Raw genomic sequence first — 21897 nt, forward strand, 5'->3', positions numbered from 1 at the left:
TCCAAACATTAAGAAGAATAAATACCGAAGTGGCTGCAGTTCATTAAATTATTGGCATCATACCTTCCCAAATGTCTGTGTATATTTTGTGCCTGATTAAGTTGTAACTCCAACTCCATGACTGTATGGAGAAGCACATGCAGAGTACTTTGGATACAATGCTGGTAGGAAAGCACTGTAATGCTGGAGCGCCCCCTGGTGGAGGGTAAAATGACGCACTTGTATTTACTGTTCATTCTAACACTAGACTTTCGGAAGCATCAAGTCATTAAAGTTGCTTGTGGTCTACTTGGGAAAAGAAAAAAGCCTATCAATTGTGGCATCAAGCTTCCTTTAAATTAAATTGTTATTCACAAACTAAATCTATTATACTTGAAGCAGTCACAAACACTACTATGTAATTTGTTCATGAATATGCAGTATGAGATTCAAACTAATACCCTAGAGACTCTCGGATGTCTTGGCTATAAAAATGCAGCTTTCCTTCAGTCACCCTTCCCAAGACAAAGGAGTTCACATGAAGACACTATAAAAAGATAACCCTCTCTCTTAACATGACACCTTTCCATGTTGCTTGGCAAGTACATGCAGATTTCCATTGAGTAACGCTGCATCCCTCTGGCTTGAATATCCCTGGATGCCAAAAAGGTGTTTTTCTTGAGTTTTACCTTTACCAAGGGGAGAGTTTAAGATGTGTCAAAAGAACCTGATAAAATCAGTCTGTGCTACTGGTGAGACTGTTTTAACAAAAACCTACACAACCCACGTGACATAGTGTTGAGACATTTTAACTGGTTTGTGAGAGGTCTGACTGTCCATGAGTTTAAGTCCAAAGAAACATGTAAGATGTATTTCAAAGCATAATGATGTTAGAGGCCCTTAAAATAAATGTGGTATGCCTCTGTCTAATTGGTCACACAGTGATAATACGCTCCTGTAGTCCTAGCTTCTTGAGATCTGAGGCAGGAGGATCTCCTGAACCCAGACGTTTGAAGCCAGCCTGGGTAGTATAGCAAGACCTCACTTAAAAGGCAATCAAACAAAGAGCCCAGCGTCTCTCATTGGGACAAATGGACCCTCTCCTTCCACTTGCATTTTAGTTTAAGGCTTGACCCCTCAGTCACAGACATGCATAACTGGATAAGAGAAGGGAAATGTTAAGTAGCTAAGTTTATTAAAGTATCAAAAAAATACAATTTCCAAATTTTCAAACAGTATATTTTGACATTTCTTCAGATTGGTCGGATCTTACATTTGAAAGCTGACTTAGTAACTGAAGGGCTGTCCACACACCTGGCAAATCTCAGCAAGGTGTGAACACCTTCACACCTAGCTGCAACGAGACCACATCTAGATCCCTGAGCAAAGATTTACTTTCTAGGATTGGTCTCCTGGATTTTCGGGGACAAGGCACAGGGTTTCCTAATCTTGCCGTCTGCTTTTTTCTCTTGTGTGCACCTGGCCAACAGGCCAGTTGCTTTCCCTTTCTCCATGGAGAACATACAGCAGTCTCACCCTGGGTCCACTCCCTTTCTCCATGGAGAACATACAGCAGTCTCGCCCTGGGCTCACGACCTACAGAAGCCCCACCTTTGTAAAATGCAACTGGGAAGGAAAGGAAAAGCACCTCTGTACGGCCAGCAAACTAAGGTGTAACCATCTTCATACCATTCCTGTTATATATACTGCTCATAGTCAAGTCACGCATCACTTTTGTGTTCTAACTTGCAACCACTGCCCTCAGGTTCTTCCATCTATTAGAGAGCCAGTTTGAAATTTTCATTGAACACTTCATTGGTGGACTCACACCAGCAAATTAACAATGGCAAGGATTCCCTGGATGAAGTTACAAACTGTGCAGGATTTGCAATAGTCAAGGTCAAACCCTGATACAGTGTTAAACTTATCTTTTCACATATAAAAATAATACAGAGTGGGACATTTATTCAGTAAGATACAATCTTTAAGGTCACGAGAAAATATATAAAACTAGTCTATGTCACGTGGTGCATTTTACTGTATAGTAGGAATAAATCTATCTAGAGCAGGAAGTGCGAGGCCTGTTCCTGGAGAGATCACCAGTTAGTGCAGTTTAAAGCCCAGTGCTCTGCTGAATCCAGGCAGGCAGCAAGAGCTTTACACAGAGTGGTCTTATAAAGTAAAGGACTCAAGTCTACAAACAATAACAAAAAGACACAAACCAAATGAAAATGTACTAAAATTTAATCATCCATAAAAGCTGTAATTTAATCTGACAGTAAACACAAGAAGCAATATTAGAGTTGGTTTAGTATAGTATATATTTTAGCTTTGAAAGCCATAGAAATCAGTTATCCCAGTGTTTCCCTATAAAAGACCCATTTTTCCAAAGCATTATGCACAAACAATTTTAATTAGAATATAATGACAGATGATATTTTCATAATTTTTAAATATAAAATGAAGTCAATGACTCAAAAAAGTTATCTGCTGCAATGAGTTTGAGGGGAGATTTCATAATCTATATCATTACAGATAAAAAGTATGACGGTTCAGCTTTTTAGTGCTTGGCAGGGAGGAGTCATGATAAAAACGTCAATATGAAATCATTTGATTATAGTAGTAACATCTAACATTTGAAATGCATCCATGCTCTTCTGTATAATTGTATTAGAGTCAAGTATCTTATTTCACATCTGTTATAACTGCTATTGCAAAGGAGAAATACTATGTCTTATTTCCAGGAGATATACACAGAGCAACTTTTTCTCCAGGGAATTTGTGCAAACCAATATAAGATCTAAACTCTTCACATAATATATAAAACAGGAGAAGCCTCTTCAGATTTAGTTTTTGAAGTCTGGAATGCTGGCACTTTCCAAATAGGCAACAGTTCTTCATTTCTGTAATCTGGAACATTGAAGACACAGACATACATATAGAGTTTTCTCAGTATCAGAAGGTGGCAGTCAATAAACAGATATCTAGTAACACATGAGTGATGACACCAAGTACTTCAGTAGAAGAGCTATTTTACCTTCCCATTAAACATGCTCAAAAACAAGCTGGGCATGGTGGCATGATCGCCAGAAATTTAAGGCTGACCTTGATTACAGTTTGAGGTCCACACTGTCTCAAAAGTTCAAGGTCAAATATAAAAGACTGAGTTCACCAACAACAATTAGTGATCAATTTTTGTCTGTCCCTGCTTTTATTACACTTAGTATTTTCATGTCTTATCTACCACTCTATATAAAGAGGCAGACAGTAGTACTTTGCTTGTATCCCATTACCTTACTTTTAAAGGTTCCACATTTATCTACATACACTCTCTGTGGGAAGTTCAGCCACTTTCCGATACCACATTAGGAACTATCACCTCTAACGCAGCCGGCCAGAGACAGCGCAGAGAGAACCCATATGCAAAGGCAGAAGAGTCAGCAGACCTACTGCTCAGCAGAAGCCAATTAGTTTAGAGGGCAAACTCCTGGTGATAAATTTCTCTGAGGTCCTTAAAATTGGGATATTTAAAAAATTTACATGTTTTAATACAATTCTACTTAAAGGCTACAGATATATAAGCTGCCTTTGACATTCACATACTCTTATTAAAATATTGTAGTTGTTATTTAAATCTAACCCGTTATCTTAGAACTTTTCGGTCCTAGTCTTGCTGTGTTGGCCAGGATGTTCTCAAATTCCTGGGCTCAAGTAATGCTCTGCCTTAGCCTCACAGGCGGGGACTACAGGTGGTGCCCCACGCCAAGCTTCAGCTCCAACTGCAAAGTATTTTGGTTGCTCAGGCTTCTATTACTGGGCGTTACCACACACCTATAAGGATCTCGGGAAACTACACTGTCAACTGAACTGTGTACACGTCTAAAGACTGATGCAACAAATATGAATGGCTTATTTCTTCCTAGGCAAGATTTCTTTTATCTAAGGTAAACTTTATGCATGAATAAATTTTAAAATCACAATAGGCAAAGTGGTATCTTTTCCTTTAATATAAACTGAGAGAACGTTTTTTGAGAATACAAAGTTAAAACTCATGTTTGCCAAAGTAATGTCAATAAGCCATTCAACTCTAAAAGAGTGTAACAATACACTACCAACTGGAGCCCTCAGTTTTGTCTTTGTACCATTCCTTAAACACACAGATACACAGACACACACAGACACAGACAGACAGACAGACACACACACAGACATCTTAACAAGAATTATTTCCAGGAAACTAATGACAAAATATTTTAATCGATCCGTTTTAGCCAAAGGCCGCTCAGCTCTTCAGCAGCAGCAGCCATTTAGGCAGGAGCTGACCTTCCGAATTTGATCACCTTAGACAATCTCTATCTTTTCCTCCTTTCTAGTTTTCCTTTAAAAAAGGGTTGCAGTTACTCAACTGTTTTCTAAGAGAGACAGCTATTCATCCCTATCTCTAAGGAGTACAAATTAGCCCATCAGGAGTGGGAAAGCAGCAATCTACTAATCAGGCCCCAGAGGTCAACAGTCATTAAGAGTCAACAACTTAAGTTAGGAGAGTTTGTTCTTCTGACTCCACCAAGCCTCAAACCAACCATACAATTGACCGATGAAAGCATTTTGTTTGGGTTTAATAGCTGACAAAGAAGGAACATCAGTGGATTTAAATACGTAATTAAAGGAAAACAAGTAACTGGTTCACAGGGCCTGGCTTCTTACCTAACTGGCAGTACAAATGCTGACATGAATTTCTTAATGAAAGCTGAAGTGAATGCTACCTCACGTCAACTACTACTTGATGCAGACTGGCAAAGTGTTTGTTGAAGAAGTTACTCTTGAGAAGAACTGACATTCAGAACTACAAAGATATGCCACCACACACCATACAGAATGGCTCAGGTTTAAAAACCCTGAAAATACCAATCTTGGGGAGGATGTGGAACTCATGAATTGCTGGTGCATATACCCTGGTACAAATATTTGGAACCCATATGTATAGCATATGAGCTGGCCATTATGTTTCTAGACACATACATGTGCATAAATTATGCACACAGCTGCAAACTATCCATATATTTTGCTGGCTTTAGTTTTAAGTCAGGGTCTTATATAGCCCTGATTGGTCTGACTCTGCTATGTAAGGGAGGCTGGCTTTGAACTTCTAATCTTCCCACTTCATTCTGTCTGGGATAACAGGTGTGAGCTGTATTGTCCATGCTAATTCCTCAAAAGTACCTCAACAGCAAAATACCCTAGTCAAATAATAAACTATTGTCATAAAATAAGCTGGGGCTGGAGAGATAGCTCAGCTGTTAAGAACACTGGCTACTCTGCCAGAGGACCTGGGCTCAATTCCCAGTACCCACATGGCGGCTCACAGCTATCTGTAGCTCCAATTCCAGGGGTCCTGACGCCCTCACACAGACAAATAAGCGGGAAAAAAAAACCCAAAAAACAATCAATGCTCATAAAATAAAAATAAATAAACTAAAACCATACTACTGATATATGTGTGTGTGTGTGTGTGTGTGTGTGTGTGTGTGTGTGTGTGTGTATACACACACACAAACATGGACACTTCTAAAAAAACAAAAACCACAGCTCTGGGTTGAGGGATGGCAGTATATGTTTTTTGCTTATGCTAAGTTCACAGAGAAACAAGCAGACAGGGTAATACTGGTTAAATGCTCTTCCCAGCTTTTAGCACTATTTCTCAAATATCCACTCTTTGGCAGGTGTTGGCAACATGGTGGTGAGCGAATCACACATGGTCCTCACTCTGATCTTAGAGTCTCCTGGGAGGAAATAAATTACTCAACAGACCCAGGGACCTCTCCAAGTCCTCATGCACAGCTACAGCAGCTCAGAAATACAGAGAGTGAGTACAGGAGAGAGGAGGAAGTGTCTGCTCTGTTTAAGCACCTTACCTGGCTCAGAGCTGCTGCTGACTTCAGGTCTAGAGCAGCAGACATGATTTCTTTTTAGGCTTCTTCTTTTCCACTGGTGTTTTTCTATTTATCTGTCTGACCAGGTCATAAAATATCTAGGTAAAAACAGCAATACAAAATACTGATTGATTGGTGCACAGAATGACTTTGAAAGTACTAAGCATTATTCTGCCATTAGATCTGCTTTACCATTCTCTTCTCAAGTCAAGTTTCTTGGCTCCCCAAGCTAACTCAGAGGAAAGAAGGACTTACTTATTCATGATTAAGGACATGTACCTACTCTTACAGTCAGCAGTCAGTTAAAAAAACAATAGTGAGCACTTAAAGTTATAATTAAAATTATAGCACCAAAATTACAGCACTAACAGCAAAGCGCCCTCTTCACCTCATTTTTCCTGGATCCAAGTAATGGCATTTTGCTGCTTCTACTTTACTGGTTCTTCTCTTTCTCTCCAAATACATTTACTTTTGAACCATGAGATAGTGACATGGATCCTTAAAGGGCTAAATGTGTTTCTCCCAGAACAAGAATATACTCTTGTGGTAACCTAAATACAGTGCTAGTCCATAGGGTTGGAGAGATGGCTCAGTGGTTAAGAGCACTGACTGCCCTTCAAGAGGTCCTGAGTTCAATTCTTAGCAACCACATGGTGGCTCACGACCATCTGTAATGGGGTCCGATGCCCTCTTCTGGTGTGTGAAGACAGTGACAGTGTACTCACATCCATAAAATGATAAATAAAAAGCTGATCACAGTAAGATATTTGAGCATCGATACCTTTCTTTGTATTGTTTTGAGCATAAACCCTAACATGGGCAGAATCTATGAGGACCCACGCTGGATTCCGTTTCTTGATGCTGCAGCACCTATTCATCTGTCTCCTAGTATTTGCTTATCTGTTTGAGGTGGGGCCTCATTTCCAGCTCAAGCCACTTCAGACTTACTGTTAGTCAAGGCTGGCCTTGACCCCTGACTGTCTTGCCTCCATCTCCCAAGTGTTGGGATTATAGATGCATATACTCCCTCATAAACTGCTTTCAGCCTTGTAAACTGGGAATAGTTCTTTGGTCTTTGTCTTTCGGGGTTTTTGTTTTCTTATTTCTAAAAATAAGTCTAATAAATGTATATGGAATTTACCTTAATCTTTATTTGACATTGATGCAGATTTTAGGCTGGGACAGGTAAAAGTGTCTCTCTTCTGGAACCCAACATCAAGTCCATGATGTCCACCTATGGAATTTTTTGTTCTTGTTTTTTGTTTAAGGCAGGGTCTCACTATGCAGCGCTGGCTGACCTAAAACTCACTTTGTAGACAAGGCTGGTTTGATTTTAAGAGGTCCACTTGTCTACTTCCCTAGTGCATAGTCAAAGCAAACAACACAACAACAGACAGGAATAATCCACTAATCCTTGACTTGAAGTGACAGAGAATACAGTAATAACTATGAAGATTCACCTTTGGAAGAGTAAAAACATCAAAGACAAAAATACAGTACTTCCTGTTTCATGAGAGCGGATCCGTTACCTGTCGTGTTTATATGTAGTTCTGCCGTGTTAAGTATCCCCGTGTGCTAAAACAAGTCTGGTCCTTAGCTAAGAGTGCGGCACTAATGGCTTGGGATGAAAGCAAAGGCCTCAGCATCCTCACCTGAACGCCTACCTGTTCTGCAGAACTGGCTTTAAGGAATGCAGTAGGGATGAACTGGCAACATTTTCAATGCATGCCAAACAAACTGTGCTGAGGGCTACTTTCCTTAGTTTGCTTTTATTTTGCAGTGTTGGGGACCAAACTCAGGCCTTGCTCATGTAGGCAAATACTCAGCCGCTGAGTTATATCTTTAGCTGAATGATTTTAATAATTGTGGTTTTATTAGAGAATGACCCTAACAGTTATTTTCCATGTATCTGTCTGTGTGGGTGCCTGGAGTCCAGAGTGTTGGACCTGAGCTCATGGCCTTTCACAAAGCTTATGAGCTCTTAACCAGAGCCATCTCTCCAGCCCAAGCATGCCTTTGATCCAAGGATAGACATACTAAAATAGAGCAGAGCAAAGAAATATGGTTTCCATAAGTGCATGGCAAAATATTAACAACTAATGAATCTAAATAAAGACTAAACAATATTTCTCTTGTTCTTTTAAATAAATTTCAGAAGAAAGACACTTTAGCATCATTGATTTACATTCATTTCTTTTATTAGTTTATAGTAGAGGGGAATTAAACCCACAGCCTGTGCATGCTGGGAGCATCCCCCACTACTGAACTATATTCTAGTTTGCACATTGTTTTAAAGCTGAGAAACGGACTATACATTTCTTTAAACTGTTACTTTTTCAAATGGCTCAGGGATTATAAGGCTAAACTGCTGAAAATAAAAAAGAACAGACCCATTACAAAGTTATAAATATATTCTTTTCTTCCTTCCATCCATCCAATTCCCATTTTCTAAAATCATTCCACTTTCTACAATTTTATTTCTAAATGTTAAAAAACTACAACATTTATAAGCAAATTGATAGTTGTTTTCACAACTCTAAAACCTTTGAGAACTTAAGTATATGAGTCATGAAAAAGTTTTTATTGTTGTGCAAGGCTTAACATGCAAGCTATAATGCAAAGTAACAAAAAGATAAATCAGAACAGTAAATTAATGAAACACACACCCAGTTCCTATTTCAGTTTCTTCCTACCAGCCAACTTGCAGTTTCTGGTACACAGAGACAGATTAACGATGTTTTGCAGTATTACGTCTTTGGTACACACAGAGACAGATCAACTGATGTTTTTACGTCTTTGGAAAACATGGCCTACCTCACAGCAGCGGGTGGTTCAGTGATGAGGGCAAGTTCGAACTATAATATTTGCTTAGAAATGCTGAAAGTTCCCAGCCTAGGTTCGTCCTCATCTCTCTGAACTATAGAAAAATCTAGAGGGAACACAGAATAGAGTTTCTCAACCCCTCTCCCATTCCTAATTGGGATGTCTTTATTCCAATCATTACTCCAGCCTCAGCAAAGAACAAGAATCTGGGGCTAAGATTGCGGTACCTCCAGTGCACTGATTACTACTTGTAGGACAAAGAGAACTAGAGGGCTCTGGTCAAGCACTGTGCCCTTGTCTGTTTTCAAATTTAAAGTCAAGAGCTGAATCTTGTGAAATTATTATTCCGCTATCTTCATGCATCCAGAAACTATACAAGCATTTATACAGCGGCTTAAGCGGTCTGAAAAACCACAGACAATCCAAGGAATTCTGCAGCTTAATTCTTAGGCTATAAAAAGCGAGATCTTAAAAAAAACACCTCAAATTATATTCTCATTTCTAGCATGTAGTCTGTGTGGTTTCTCAAACAAGTAGAGACTATTATGGTGACTATGGCATTTTATTGTTTTTTACACCCCTATGTAAAGCTTGAACAAGACCGCTAGGAAAGTCAATTCTGCTGCATTAGAAACTACAACCCAGGAAGTTTAATAGCCTGTATAGGTTCCACATTCATGTAAAGACAGAAGAAGAGAAATACTTACTTTCTCCCTACTAAACTCTGGCTCCTATAGGAGGGGTCTTGTGTGATGGACTTTGGTCCAACTCAGCCCTGCACCCTTGATGAACTTGGAAGATGGACAGCAGTGAGGCTGACAGACACCGTAAGGAACCAGATTCCAAAGGTCAACCATCTTTCATAAGGTGACACTGCACTACAATTCTGAGACTCAGGGGCATTCACCAACTGTAATGTATTCTTCATTAAAATATTGTTAGTTCACTTTAGTTAGGGTCTTGTAATATATAGCCCAGGCTGGCTTAGAACTCACTGTCCTGCCTTGGCCTCCAGGCTGCTGGGACTACAAGTGTGTGCCACCATATCTGGGTCCTTTCATTCCTTTCAAAAAATACTACTCTAAACATTAAAATTTTATTATAGCCATATTTTAAAAAAAAACAACCTTTAGGAAATTCTAATTCTATAACAAAGGAGGATGAGTGACAGCTGTCAATTTCTTTTCACTGACCTAGCATAAGTAACAAATAGCTATATGGCAGCGTTCAGTAGGGCTGGTTGCCCATATAGGATGTAAACCTCTTAAGGGCTGAATTAGTTCTGTCTGAGTGACTGCCACTTGGGTGCAGAGTAAAGTGCAGGCACATGACAGGCACTCAATGTGTTTCCCAGATAAATGGAGTTAAAAGATTTTTGTATTGTTAAAAGTGGCTTCACCTAAAAGAGCAAGCTTTAGCATTCTTAATTATGTATAAGAAACAGAATGTGTAGTAAGCTGATTTTTTTTCCCTTACCAGGTGTTGAGAATAATATTCTGCAAGCACAGTCCTGAAAAGCACTTACAGAACCAGAGGCCAGAGAGGAACGGAAGTGCAACCTTCTCTTATTCTCGCCTGTGTTCAAGCATCTGCGATGCTACAATGGCAAGTGCATTGGCCAGAGAAGGGGACCGGAGGCTTACTTTGCCTTTCTGCCCCATTTATTTCAAATGCTTTTGGTAAAGTTCCAAAAGCAAAAGGACTCGCATGGGTTTGCCTGATGGGTGGTAGCAAATTGAGAAATGAACTAATTTTTTAGGGGCTCGGTCAACTACTGTCTCTTTAAAATGAGGCACATAGCCTATTTGCAAAGGTCTTCTGGACCACAGTTAAGACCTTAAGATAGTGAAGAGCTTCATTGGCCATGTGCATCCAGACTACCAGCCTAAAGGATGGATTATAACAGCAAAGTTAAATTTTTGTACTTTTCTATTGGACTTTACTACTTATTTATATTTGTCTGGATAGGTAACTTATAATAAAAGGTGTTGTGTCAAGTTTCACATGCTAGTTCTGGCATATCACTGAAAAGTCTTAGCAGGATTTTATATACAGCCTGTGGCCATAAGGTGACATTAGGTGTTTGCATTGCAACTATAAGAGAATGACATCATGGAAGCCAAGGAACACAGAGTCTAGCAATTACTATTTTTTACAAGATGATAAAATTGAGATTGCTATCATTTTTTTTCTGAAAAATTCTGGCTATGAAAATAAAAAGGCACTTGTTTGTACTGTCCAACAGTTGCAGGTTACCTCATTAACGTTGATCTTTGACTTTGCAGAAGATTCTAAAAAGGCACAGTTACACCACTGTCTTGCTAAATTCTGGCCTTGTTCTTTGCCAACTACCCGCTCATCTTCCAGATCACATTTATTGCCAACCAAAATCATTGGAACCTGCAGGAAGGAAAAACCACCAAATGAAAGACATGCATGACTTCCCTCTCATGACAAATGAGCAATTACCTGCTACTAAGGGGAACACAGCAGTTTGCAACAGCATGCATCAGAAGTGATTAAAGCATGCTGTGTGTATGGCTGCCTAGGACTGAGGGGGAATAGAAGGGGATGAGAGAGCCAAAAATAGCGAAGAACTCCCACTAGATTCATACAACAAATTATTATTATTTTTTTTTTTTGGTTCTTTTTTTTCGGAGCTGGGGACCGAACCCAGGGCCTTGCGCTTCCTAGGTAAGCGCTCTACCACTGAGCTAAATCCCCAGCCCAACAAATTATTTTAAAGAATAGAATTCCATTTTTTCTTAACGCAGTATATGAATGTTAGGCACTATGTTCATGTGTCGTGCCTGGGGAGGCCAAAGGAGCTGCAGTGCATTGTGAGGTGCCATGTGGGTGCTGAGGATTGAACCCTGGTCCTTTGGGAAAGCAGCAAGTGCTGACTACTGAGCCATCTCTCCATCCCTTAATGATCCTAAAATTCTCATGTGATCACTACAAATAGCTTAATTTAAGTAGGAAACTGAAGGAAATGGTACTCCCTGCTATACAGCAAGCAGTACACTCCTCTGTCCTAAGTGGTTTAAATGCTTCATCTCATAGGACTATAAATACCAAAAATGGTGATAAGACAAAAGATAATCAGCAGCTTCTACTATGTTTAGCATTAGACTTGAAGGCTGTGTAGGTGAGATGTTAAGGAGAAGTAAGAATAAAAGTAGGAATTGGAAAGATAGCTCAGTGGTCAAGAGCACTTGCTGCTCTTTCAGAGGACCTGAGTTTAGTTCCCAACGCTCCCATCAGATGGCTCACAATCACCTGTAACTCCGGCTCCAGGGAACCTAACCTATGTCCTCTTGTAGTCTTCCTGGGAGCCCCTCAACACATGGAATACACACAGACACACAGACACAGACACAGACACAGACACAGACACAGACACACACACACAGACACAGACACAGACACACACACAGACACAGACACACACACACACAGACACACACACACAGACACACACACACACAGACACACACACAGACACACAGACACAGACACAGACACACACACACACAGACACAGACACACACACAGACACACACACACACAGACACAGACACACACACACAGACACACACACACAGACACAGACACACACACACACATACACACACACAGACACAGACACACACACACACACACACACACACACACTTTAAAAAAAATGCCATCAAGCAGCTGTGTCTTTCCTTTTACTCCACACCAGAGATGTTTGACTATCTTAAACACAACATCCTACTTCCAATAAAACACGCAACTTTTAGCTGTGTTCCTCAGCTAAAAGTTCAGAGAACAAAGCCAGGAGGTTGTAAGGCAATGGTACTACACAAAAGAAAGAATGTAGGGATGTGGTGACATCTTTTACCCAAACAGGTTACATTAAACCATCTTCAACTCCATCTTTCTCCTCTTACTGATGGAATAAGGACACAGCAGGATCAGAACTCATCGATCTCTATCTAACTCCCCGATCTCTAACTGTGAAAACAGAACTCTTTGAAGAAATCAGCCATAGAAAGGAAGACAATTATCCATTAAAGGCAGTCATGGAGTCATATGGCACAAACACCTCTTACCAACAGTGTTGACAAGGTTAAGGGCCTGAGCAGTTGAATATGCTCCCATTAGAAAAACACACCAAAACCAGGAAGGTGTAACTGAAAATTTCTACCTTAATTTATATCATCGAAAAGGAATTTTCCCACAACCTCAAGTTCATGTAATCATGTAAAATATATTTTATTTTTTTACAAAAGATAAGAAAAAAGTATATGTTACTAACAAAGGTAGTATATGCCTATAATCCCAGTACTCAGAAGGTAGAGACAGAAAAGTTAAGTACCCAAGGCTAGCCCTAGGCTATATAGCAAGATACTGTGGTAAAACAGCAAAGCAACACAAAGAACATGTACGGAAAGAATTTTAGAAAGAGTTAACACTCATGGCTCTTTGAATGTCTCACGCTCACAGTGTGAGTCCCACACCTTCCCTCTCGAAAGCTGAACTGTACTTTCAGGGGCTCTTTCCTTCTAACCCTTCTAACGATGAGAAAGCAGACACTCTTATTCGGCTATGGAGAAATAGCGATATGTTTTATAGAGAGGAAAATACTCACATCTTCTGTGTCTTTAACCCGTAAAATCTGTTCTCTCAAGTCTTGTAAGTCATTAAACGTAGACTGAGCTGTAATTGAATAAACTAGTGCAAACCCTTGGCCATTCTTCATATACAAATCCCTCATTGCTGTAAATTGCTCCTATAATAAAAAAATCCAATTATAAATATTAATTCATTTTGAATGTATGCTGCAATAATTTAAAAAAAATCTTAAATAAGAACCTACATTTAAATTACATATTGTCATAAGACTTCTTGCTAGTTTCTGGAAACTGAGGTGAATGTCTATGTTTACTGACACAATTCCTTTAATATACAAACCTGAGTTTATTTTGTTTGGAAGGTTTATATATAATCAGCACCCAAGTAGAAACAACCCAAGATGCAAACCTAGGTGAGTTGGTCATCCAGCACGGCCAGACTGGTACATTACCAACCCTAGACTATACTCGTTTGAAAGGAGCTTGTGCGTACTTTTTCCTGCTCCCTGGATTTCAAATTCTTAGAAAGGACCTGAGAACAGCACAGTGACTGTTTACTTCAGAGTCACTGACCATCAACACCAGCCACAGTCGCACTAGATACACTGACTATTATTTTAAGAGTCACTAACCATTAACTTGGTCATAGTAGTACCAGATTAAATGTTTTCTGTTTGCTTGAAACTCACTTTCTCTTCTTTGGAGAAATCATTATTGCATGTTATACCCATAGATAACAATACAGAATGTCTAAAGAGTTCTTGAACTTGGTATATATATTAAGAAGGCACATATAGCAGAATGTTAAAAATGCATTCTTTTGGTGACCTCTTTATTATTAATCATACAAACCCACAAAGCTTTATAAACTTTGTTTCTTTGACTTGTCCTTTCCCACTGTTGCCACCTCCATTCTGTTTACTATACCCAATAGTTCTCCATGTTCCCACCTGGCTGCCCCTCTCCATCTGCTACTACAGATGTCAGCTGAGCTAACCTTCTCTACCTCCCAAACTTCAAGTTCTGTCTTTCATACATTTTTCTGGATTTTTCAATTACAGACTTTATTAGAAATTCTAGCACTAGTGTACCTTCCCTGTTCTTTGGGGATTTGGTCTCTGCTAGTTATTTATTAATACTGTAAATACTGTAAATACTGTATTGCTACAGACAGTGCTGGCTCTTACTGAGGATCCCAGCCTCCTGCCTAAGGGTATTCCACAAGACTCATCAACGCTGTTCAGCAGGGCCAATATACTGATCAACACAAGAGGCACAAGTCTCTCAAGGAATGTACACAGAGATAAACAAAAGTAAAGTCTAACGCTACAGAGAAAAAGAATTTTTCTTTGTCCGTTTTTCAGGGTTATGGGCTGGAGTGTGGAATAGAAGTCTACATGTTAAAGGGGAAGGCACTTAGAGGGAACAGGAGAGCAAGGAGGAGGAGGTTAGTATGTGCTCTTATAATATGTCCCAGGCAGAAACCAACAAATACACAGGGCCCAAGGAGAACCAGTGTTGGAGAAGCTGCAGCAACCAGTTAACTAGAGGGCTAAGCAGAGGGGACTAGGCAGGGGATTCCTATCTTAACTAAAATTCTGAACTTAAATACCTTAAAAAAAAAAAAAAGAGTACTTATAGCATATATCTAACTTCAATATAAGACTGTCACCCGCTCCCTCCAAAAACCCTTTAGATTCTTCAGGTGAATAAAATACACAATTTAGCTATAATATGTGGGCATCAAAGCATACCACAAAACAATTGCATAAGGAAAATGAATAAAAGATTACACTTAGAGAATTAAAAAGATTCAGAGTAATCACTTTACATAGAGAATTATTTAGGTAAGAAATCATTCTCACAGACTAAAACCTGTTGAAAGAAAAAAGGAATGCTTACTGTCCCTGCGGTGTCCAGGATTTCCAGCATGCACTGTTGGCAATCTACTTCGACTTGCTGTGACAGAGCAAAGAAGACAAAGTGAAAGAGCAAAATCAACATGTTTTCCCTTTACCCCTTCAAAGCACTTACTGACAACTACTGAGTGTTTTTCTACTTGGTACCACAATAAAGAACAGGGGTCTTCAATCACACTAGCAGTAATCCAAAGGCTAAGGTGGTTAAACCTGAGTGTGGCTATTCCCTGCCGTAATGATGTCCTTATTGGAAGGCAAAAGAACAGGCTTTGTAAGTTAAGAAAAATGGTACATACAGTTCTAACAGGAAAAAAAACTGACAGAAAAACATGAAGATCGTATTTTTGAGGAAGATCTCTCTCTCTCTCTCTCTCTCTCTCTCTCTCACACACACACACACACACACACACACACACACACACACACAATCATCATGGAAAACAAAGAATTAAAGAGCCCAAGCTCCGTGTAGATTTACCTATACTCTCAGCACTGGGGAGGCTGAGGCAGAAGAGATTTTTATGGATCTATGGGGTGACATTGAAAGACACTATTTCCAACAAAAGGTTGGGCTTCACTCTACCACCTTAAATGGATCAAACTGTATGCAAAAAGATTTTGAGGAATGGAAACGTTTGCAATTTACCATATATAAGTTGTTAAAATTTTGCTAAAATATTCACGAAATTTGCAAAAAAGGACTCAGAAATGTTAAATAGCAATGAGCTATTTATTCCTTAAGAATATACACATTTCTTAAAACTTTAAGGGGTTCTTTGGGGAAAAAAACTGGGAAGAAGGTGAATAGAATATTCCCAGTCTCTAAAAGAAGACTGGCCTAAAGAAAGTATCAATTATCAACTCTGTAGAAACTTTTTATAGACGGGATTGAGGAAATTAGTCTTCCAGCTTAGGGACAGCTCTTGCTTTACAGTTAGAGACTTAACCAGCAATTTATTTGGAAGAAACTTCAGTAGAGCAACACTGTCTCCTAAGAATAAATATAGCACCCTCCAGGTTCTTTTGACCCTTGCCTCCCTGTCAGTATCAAGAGGGAGTGCCAGGGGTGGGCTGCACAAACTCATCATCCCACCCACAGTGGGGCAAACAGTTAACAGGCCTGCAGTTTCATAGGTATTTAGAGCTCAATTGTGTTAATTTGGAAGAGAATGAGATCATTCTGCCAGTACATCCTAAAAAGCTTAATTCAATGAAAATTACAGTGCTATCAAAGAAACGATTCTCAAAACAGATAACCAACAAAGCAATCCTTTCCTCTGTAGTGACAATTCTAGAACTGTGTTTCTTCAAAAAAACACAACAATATTATAAGAATGGGTGTTCAGTTTTAATCCCAGGTGCAGGAATGTGGGGCTGCTTTGGATTGTCCACAGCAGCTGACCAGGATCTGCCTCATGCTCTAGCAGAGGCATGGTTTTGTCAGTGCACAGAGTTTCTTCAAGTGTGTGATGTTTGGAATTCTGGGAACTTTTCAGAGGATACATAAATGCTAGGTCCCCAAGAAGTGGTGTTGGTTGGCGGTTGTTTAGGGAGGCTGGTTGCAGTTTGTTAGTAACTGTGGTCAAAGAAGAAACAAAAGAAAAAAAAATTAAAATCAGGGAACACCCCCTCCCCTTTTCGTTTTCCTCTTTGTTTCTCTCCTATTCAGTGTTAAGGGGTAAAACTGGGGGGATAAAATAAAGGGTGGCAGACAAAACCACCCACAAAGTAGCAAAGACCAGCTACACCTCTCTGGTGAGATGTAGGTTTAATCTCTGGAAGGAGGGGTAACTGGCTCTTTTACAGTACTTTGTTACATGACCCTAACACTGGACACCTAAGCTTTTCATAGCTCTACCTAGTCTTAGAACGTATTTTTGTCAAGACCAACTATTTTGCTTCTTTTCAAAATAATTTTAGTCTTTCCCTAAATTAACTCATTAATTAATTCCTCCTTCCCTCTCTACCCCCACCTACCTGTCCCCCTAACAAAGATAGTGTCTCTGTACACTAGGTTGCCCTTGAACTTATAGAGCTCTCTCTGTCTGTTTCCTAGATGTTGGGATTAAATGTATGTACCACCATGCCTGCTCCAACTTCACTTTTTTTAGAGAATTTTGGGTTCACCACAAAATTAGGGGAAAATAGAGATTTCCCACATTATCCACGCCTATACTATATACAGCTTCCTCGTCTCTCTTATCAATTCCCTGCAGCAGAGTGGAAATTTGTCACAATCAATGAAGCTACAATGACACACAGTTTGTATTACAGTTGCTTTTAATATTGTATGCTCCACAGACTCTGAGAAACATGACAGGTGCTTCCATACAGTTTTTTAATACTTTTGATAGACTAAAAGTAAGTATCTAAATTTTCTATAAGCCAAGTAAAAAAAGTTAATCAATGACTCCAATCCAATAGTAGGTTTTGTTAATAAGCAGTAGTGAAAAATATGCCTATTACTCATTTGTAATATTTTTCTACTTAAACGTCCCACTGGGAAAATGTACACAGCAGAGAGTGACAGCGCAGCCGGGCAGCGGCAGCACACGCGAGTGCTCTCCTAAGCAGGATCCAGTGAGGCTTGTTTCAGCCTGGCTAAACTTCTAAAAACAGCACAGGCATATTTCTATTATTTCTCAGAACTATTTAAAAAAGCAATTCCATGACCAAGTTTGAAAGTTGTAAGCATTACTCCCACATGCGCACACAGTTTTGCATTTTACCTTTCTGTAGGAATCTTCTATCGTTGGGTCATATTTTTCAACAAAAATTCCCTGAACAAACTGAACTGTCTGAGAGGAGAAAACAAACAAACCAGAGTCAAAGACTTGAAAGAAAACCCAAATGTTCCTAAGAATTATTTAACACTAAAAATTGTAAAGAATAAATGGAATTGTGTTGAAATTCTGGATAAACACAAACGCAAATCATCAGGATTATATCTAGTAAGAACGCACATATAAACTAAGAACACATCTGTTACAGAAAGAAATGGTCATGGTAAAAACTTGTCAATAGTGCTACTACACTGCATAGCCGTGATCACATTACATCTTAAAAGACAGGGATACAGACAATATTACATAACTCATTAAAAAATATGTAACTGACACAAGGCCCTGGGTTCGGTCCCCAGCTCCGAAAAAAAAGAACCAAAAAAAAAAAAAAAAATATGTAACTGGGGTTGGGGATTTAGCTCAGTGGTAGAGCACTTGCCTAGCAAGCACAAGGCCCTGGGTTCGGTCCCCAGCTCCGAAAAAAAAAATGTAACTTCCTGTCCAAAAGGAAAGAAACAAAGGTTCTAACTGTTTATATCTTTTAAACTGTAAGGAAGAATTAAGGAAATTTAATGTTACTGAATTATCTGTTTGCCTCAATTTTAGATTACAATCTAATCTAGATTATATTTAGGTTTCACTTGTACCTAGAAATACTTCTGATTTGCCAGCTGAACTTACATCATCTTTCTGATTCTTAAAGGTTTATTTATTTATTGTATGTATATAAGTGTTTTATCTGCATGTACACCTGCATGCCAGGAACTGAACTCAGGACCTCTGGAACGCAGCCAGTGCTCTTAACCGCTGAGCCATCTCTCCTGCCCTACCTTTTTATTCTTAAGTCTTACTTTTTCCAGTGGAAAGTATTACCTAGTCACAGAAAACAAGGGCTATCTAAGTAACACCAGAGAAAAAAGTGACTAGGTGGTGTATATATTTGAGTGTACACAATATTTAGAATTTGAATTCAGAACAACTCATGGCTTCAAGGAATCAACTGCCCCTTGGAACATCCAGATTAGGAAGAATGATATAGGTTCGTCTGCAGTATACTGAATGAACGTATCTGAATGTATATTAGAAAGAACATTTGTCACCCACTAAATGGCAAGTACAGATGGTAATCCTGAGATAGCCTAGGCTGTTTTAAAGGCCTATAAACAAAGGCAAATATGCAGATTAAGGTCATCTACAACATAAATTATTAAAGGGGCGTCAGTATATAATCACAGTAAAATATTTAATCATTCTCTCCCTCTTTTGATTCCTCTGTTTTGAGGATATAACCCAGGACCCCAGACATGCTAGGCAAACATTCTACCATGGTACTGCGTCTTTACTGTGTGTGTAGAGACAAGAGGGCACTGGATATCCTACTCTATCACTCCTAGCCTTATTTCAACATACAGCTAAGGCGTGCGCGTGCGCACGCACGCACACACACACACACACACACACAGACACAGACACACACACACGTACATGCTCACCATTGGGGTTACAGATGCCCACACCCAGGTATGAGTGCTGGGGAATTTATTTAAACATAGGTCTTCATATGTACACAGCAAGAGCTCTTCCCCACTAAGCCATCTCCTCAGGTGCAGTCTTTTAATCCTCATTTTTATCAAGGGTTTAATCACTTTTTATTATGACATAACTTAGATAGGAAAAGGTCTAATATGGCTTTCAAACAAGCTTAGCCTAGAGGAGAGATTCTCAAAATATGGTCCAGGGTACGACATTCTTGAGGTGCATGAGGTCCCAACGCTAAGATGCAGTACCTTGCTCTTTACTTGTCCTGCACTGTTAGGAATGCTCAGGGGCAGGTGGCATGGAGGCCTAAGCACAGCCCCCAAGCTGGACATTACTGGCACCTGTGAACACTAACAACCAAATTTACTGGTTTAAATAACTGAAGTGTAGATGACACTCGGCACCTCTGTTTTATGATGTGCAAGCTTTCATTGTTTCTCTCAATCTGGCTTCTCATTCCTCAAGGATATCTCACTCCTTTGTCTGTTTTCATTTTATTCCTATGACGCCCATATTGGTTCTGCTCCTCCTTCTCCCTCATGCCCTATCTTCTTTTCTACTGATCACCGTCTCCAAGATACGAACGTTCTCTACTACTTCCAATCCCCAAACCAAACAGAGAACTCCTTCTAACCCTGTATCCACTGAAGCTTCTCCTCCTTTCTCTGTTCGCTCTCATACTCAGACTGTAACTGTCCACATGGTGCTCTCATTTCCTCTTCAGCTCTACCCAGCATGGTTGTGGCAACATCTCCAGACCAAAGCTGCTCCTTTTATGATGTGCAACCATCTCCACACACCATTCTTCTTCCTCCCTTGACTTCTGAGCAGTCAAGCAGACACATCTATGTATTCAAACACAGTACAGAGACTATCTTCTATGCTAGATATTTCAATCCTAGCCATCCTCAAACAGGTGATACCAATTCAGAACTCAGTCCTGAGCTGCTCTCGCCTATTCTCTCCCTGGACAATTTTGTTTGCACCTATGGAATTCAATTTACTTCTTTATCCGATTACCACCCTTGTTTCCACCCACCCAATCTGTTTACAGCAACAGTCCATGTATTTCATAAGTCCCTCCTCTCAGCATTTCTAACTTTTTAAAAGTCATTTCAATCTTATTTACATGTGTTTATGTTAATGTGTGTGAGCCCACAGAAGCCAGAAGAGGGCACAGGTTCCTGCAGGGCTGGACTTAAAAGTGTTGAGAGCCAGTCAGTCGGGGACTGATAACTGAACTTAAGTTCTCTTCAAGAACAGGATTTTCTCTTAAGTGTCCAGTCATCTCTCAAGCCTTGATACCTATAGCTTTTAGAAAAATCAATCATAAATGGTAGTCCAACTAGCACCTTTCTTCCCTATACATGCTCCATCTTAGATATCACAGTTAGTACATACAAAACACCACATACATACATACGTACATACATACATACATATACATACATACATACATCTATCTTTTTAAAAAAGTCCAGAAAGAAATTGCTAGACTGAAAGTTACATGTAAAGCCAAGTGTGATGGTACACATTAATTCTAGCATTTGGGGAACTGAGGCAGGAGGATTACTAAGTTCAAAGCCAGCCTGGGCTAGCACTGAGATCCTTTTCTCCCCTGCCCCAAATTACATGCATTTGAAAACTCATTTCCATAGAGGTGTTAATTTATATTCCTAAAAGGCTAACAGTAATGGAATTCTCATGAAACTGAATATGACTGATACATTCATGGTAATTAATGTTGTATCGCAATCCCCCTTTAAACTCCTAAGGATACATTTGTGTACTTGAGCAATCAAGGATCTTGTAAGTATCAGACTTTGCACTTCTATTCCAGCCGTGAGTCTCAGGTCTACCTCCTCCTATTTAATTTTCAAGCATCCACATGTCTCTTCTTCACTGCCATGGCCTTAATCAAGAGCCTAAGCAACCTAGTGTACTTAACTAGTCCCCAATTTAACTAGTCCCCAACCTAGTGTACTTAACTAGTCCCCACCTTTCTCCACTCTTCTAAAGGACAGAGTGTAAAGTCCACTTGTTAAGTAAAACACTCGGCCAACTCATCTGCTTCCTAGCGCCCTCAAGAAACCCTACCCTGTTTCAGTCCTGTGAGCTCCCACCTTCCTGTTACCTCATTTTCTCCCACTTACTAATGCCTAGCTAATCTGGCCTTTCCTGCAGCTCTCAAAGCTAAGGGCCATTTGCCAGTCTCTCCCTTAAAAGTCCGAATTTTTCTTTCAGAGCATCAAGTAATTCTTTAATTGTGTGTGATTACATCTGCTTTTCTGCTATATTGTGAGCT

General features: G+C 39.6%; 1 protein-coding gene across 17 annotated transcripts in view; it reads right to left on the reverse strand.

The window, feature by feature from the left end:
• Positions 1-1155: 1155 nt before the first annotated feature.
• Positions 1156-21897, reverse strand: part of Rap1a (RAP1A, member of RAS oncogene family) — a 77799-nt gene continuing 57057 nt past the window's right edge. For 11 of the 17 annotated variants that reach the window (XM_087620177.1, XM_087620187.1, XM_087620193.1 and 8 more), the window contains 6 exons: positions 18000-18068; positions 15254-15310; positions 13369-13509; positions 10989-11132; positions 5892-6007; positions 2206-2889 (listed from right to left, as the gene is read on the reverse strand). In XM_087620177.1, the coding sequence (XP_087476303.1) occupies positions 5921-6007; positions 10989-11132; positions 13369-13509; positions 15254-15310; positions 18000-18068 (498 nt within the window). In that variant the 3' untranslated portion in view covers positions 2206-2889; positions 5892-5920. 17 annotated transcript variants of the gene reach the window in all.

Source organism: Rattus norvegicus, chromosome 2, assembly GCF_021556685.1.
Source record: "Rattus norvegicus strain SHRSP/BbbUtx chromosome 2, alternate assembly SHRSP_T2T, whole genome shotgun sequence".
Classification (NCBI taxonomy): domain Eukaryota; kingdom Metazoa; phylum Chordata; class Mammalia; order Rodentia; family Muridae; genus Rattus; species Rattus norvegicus.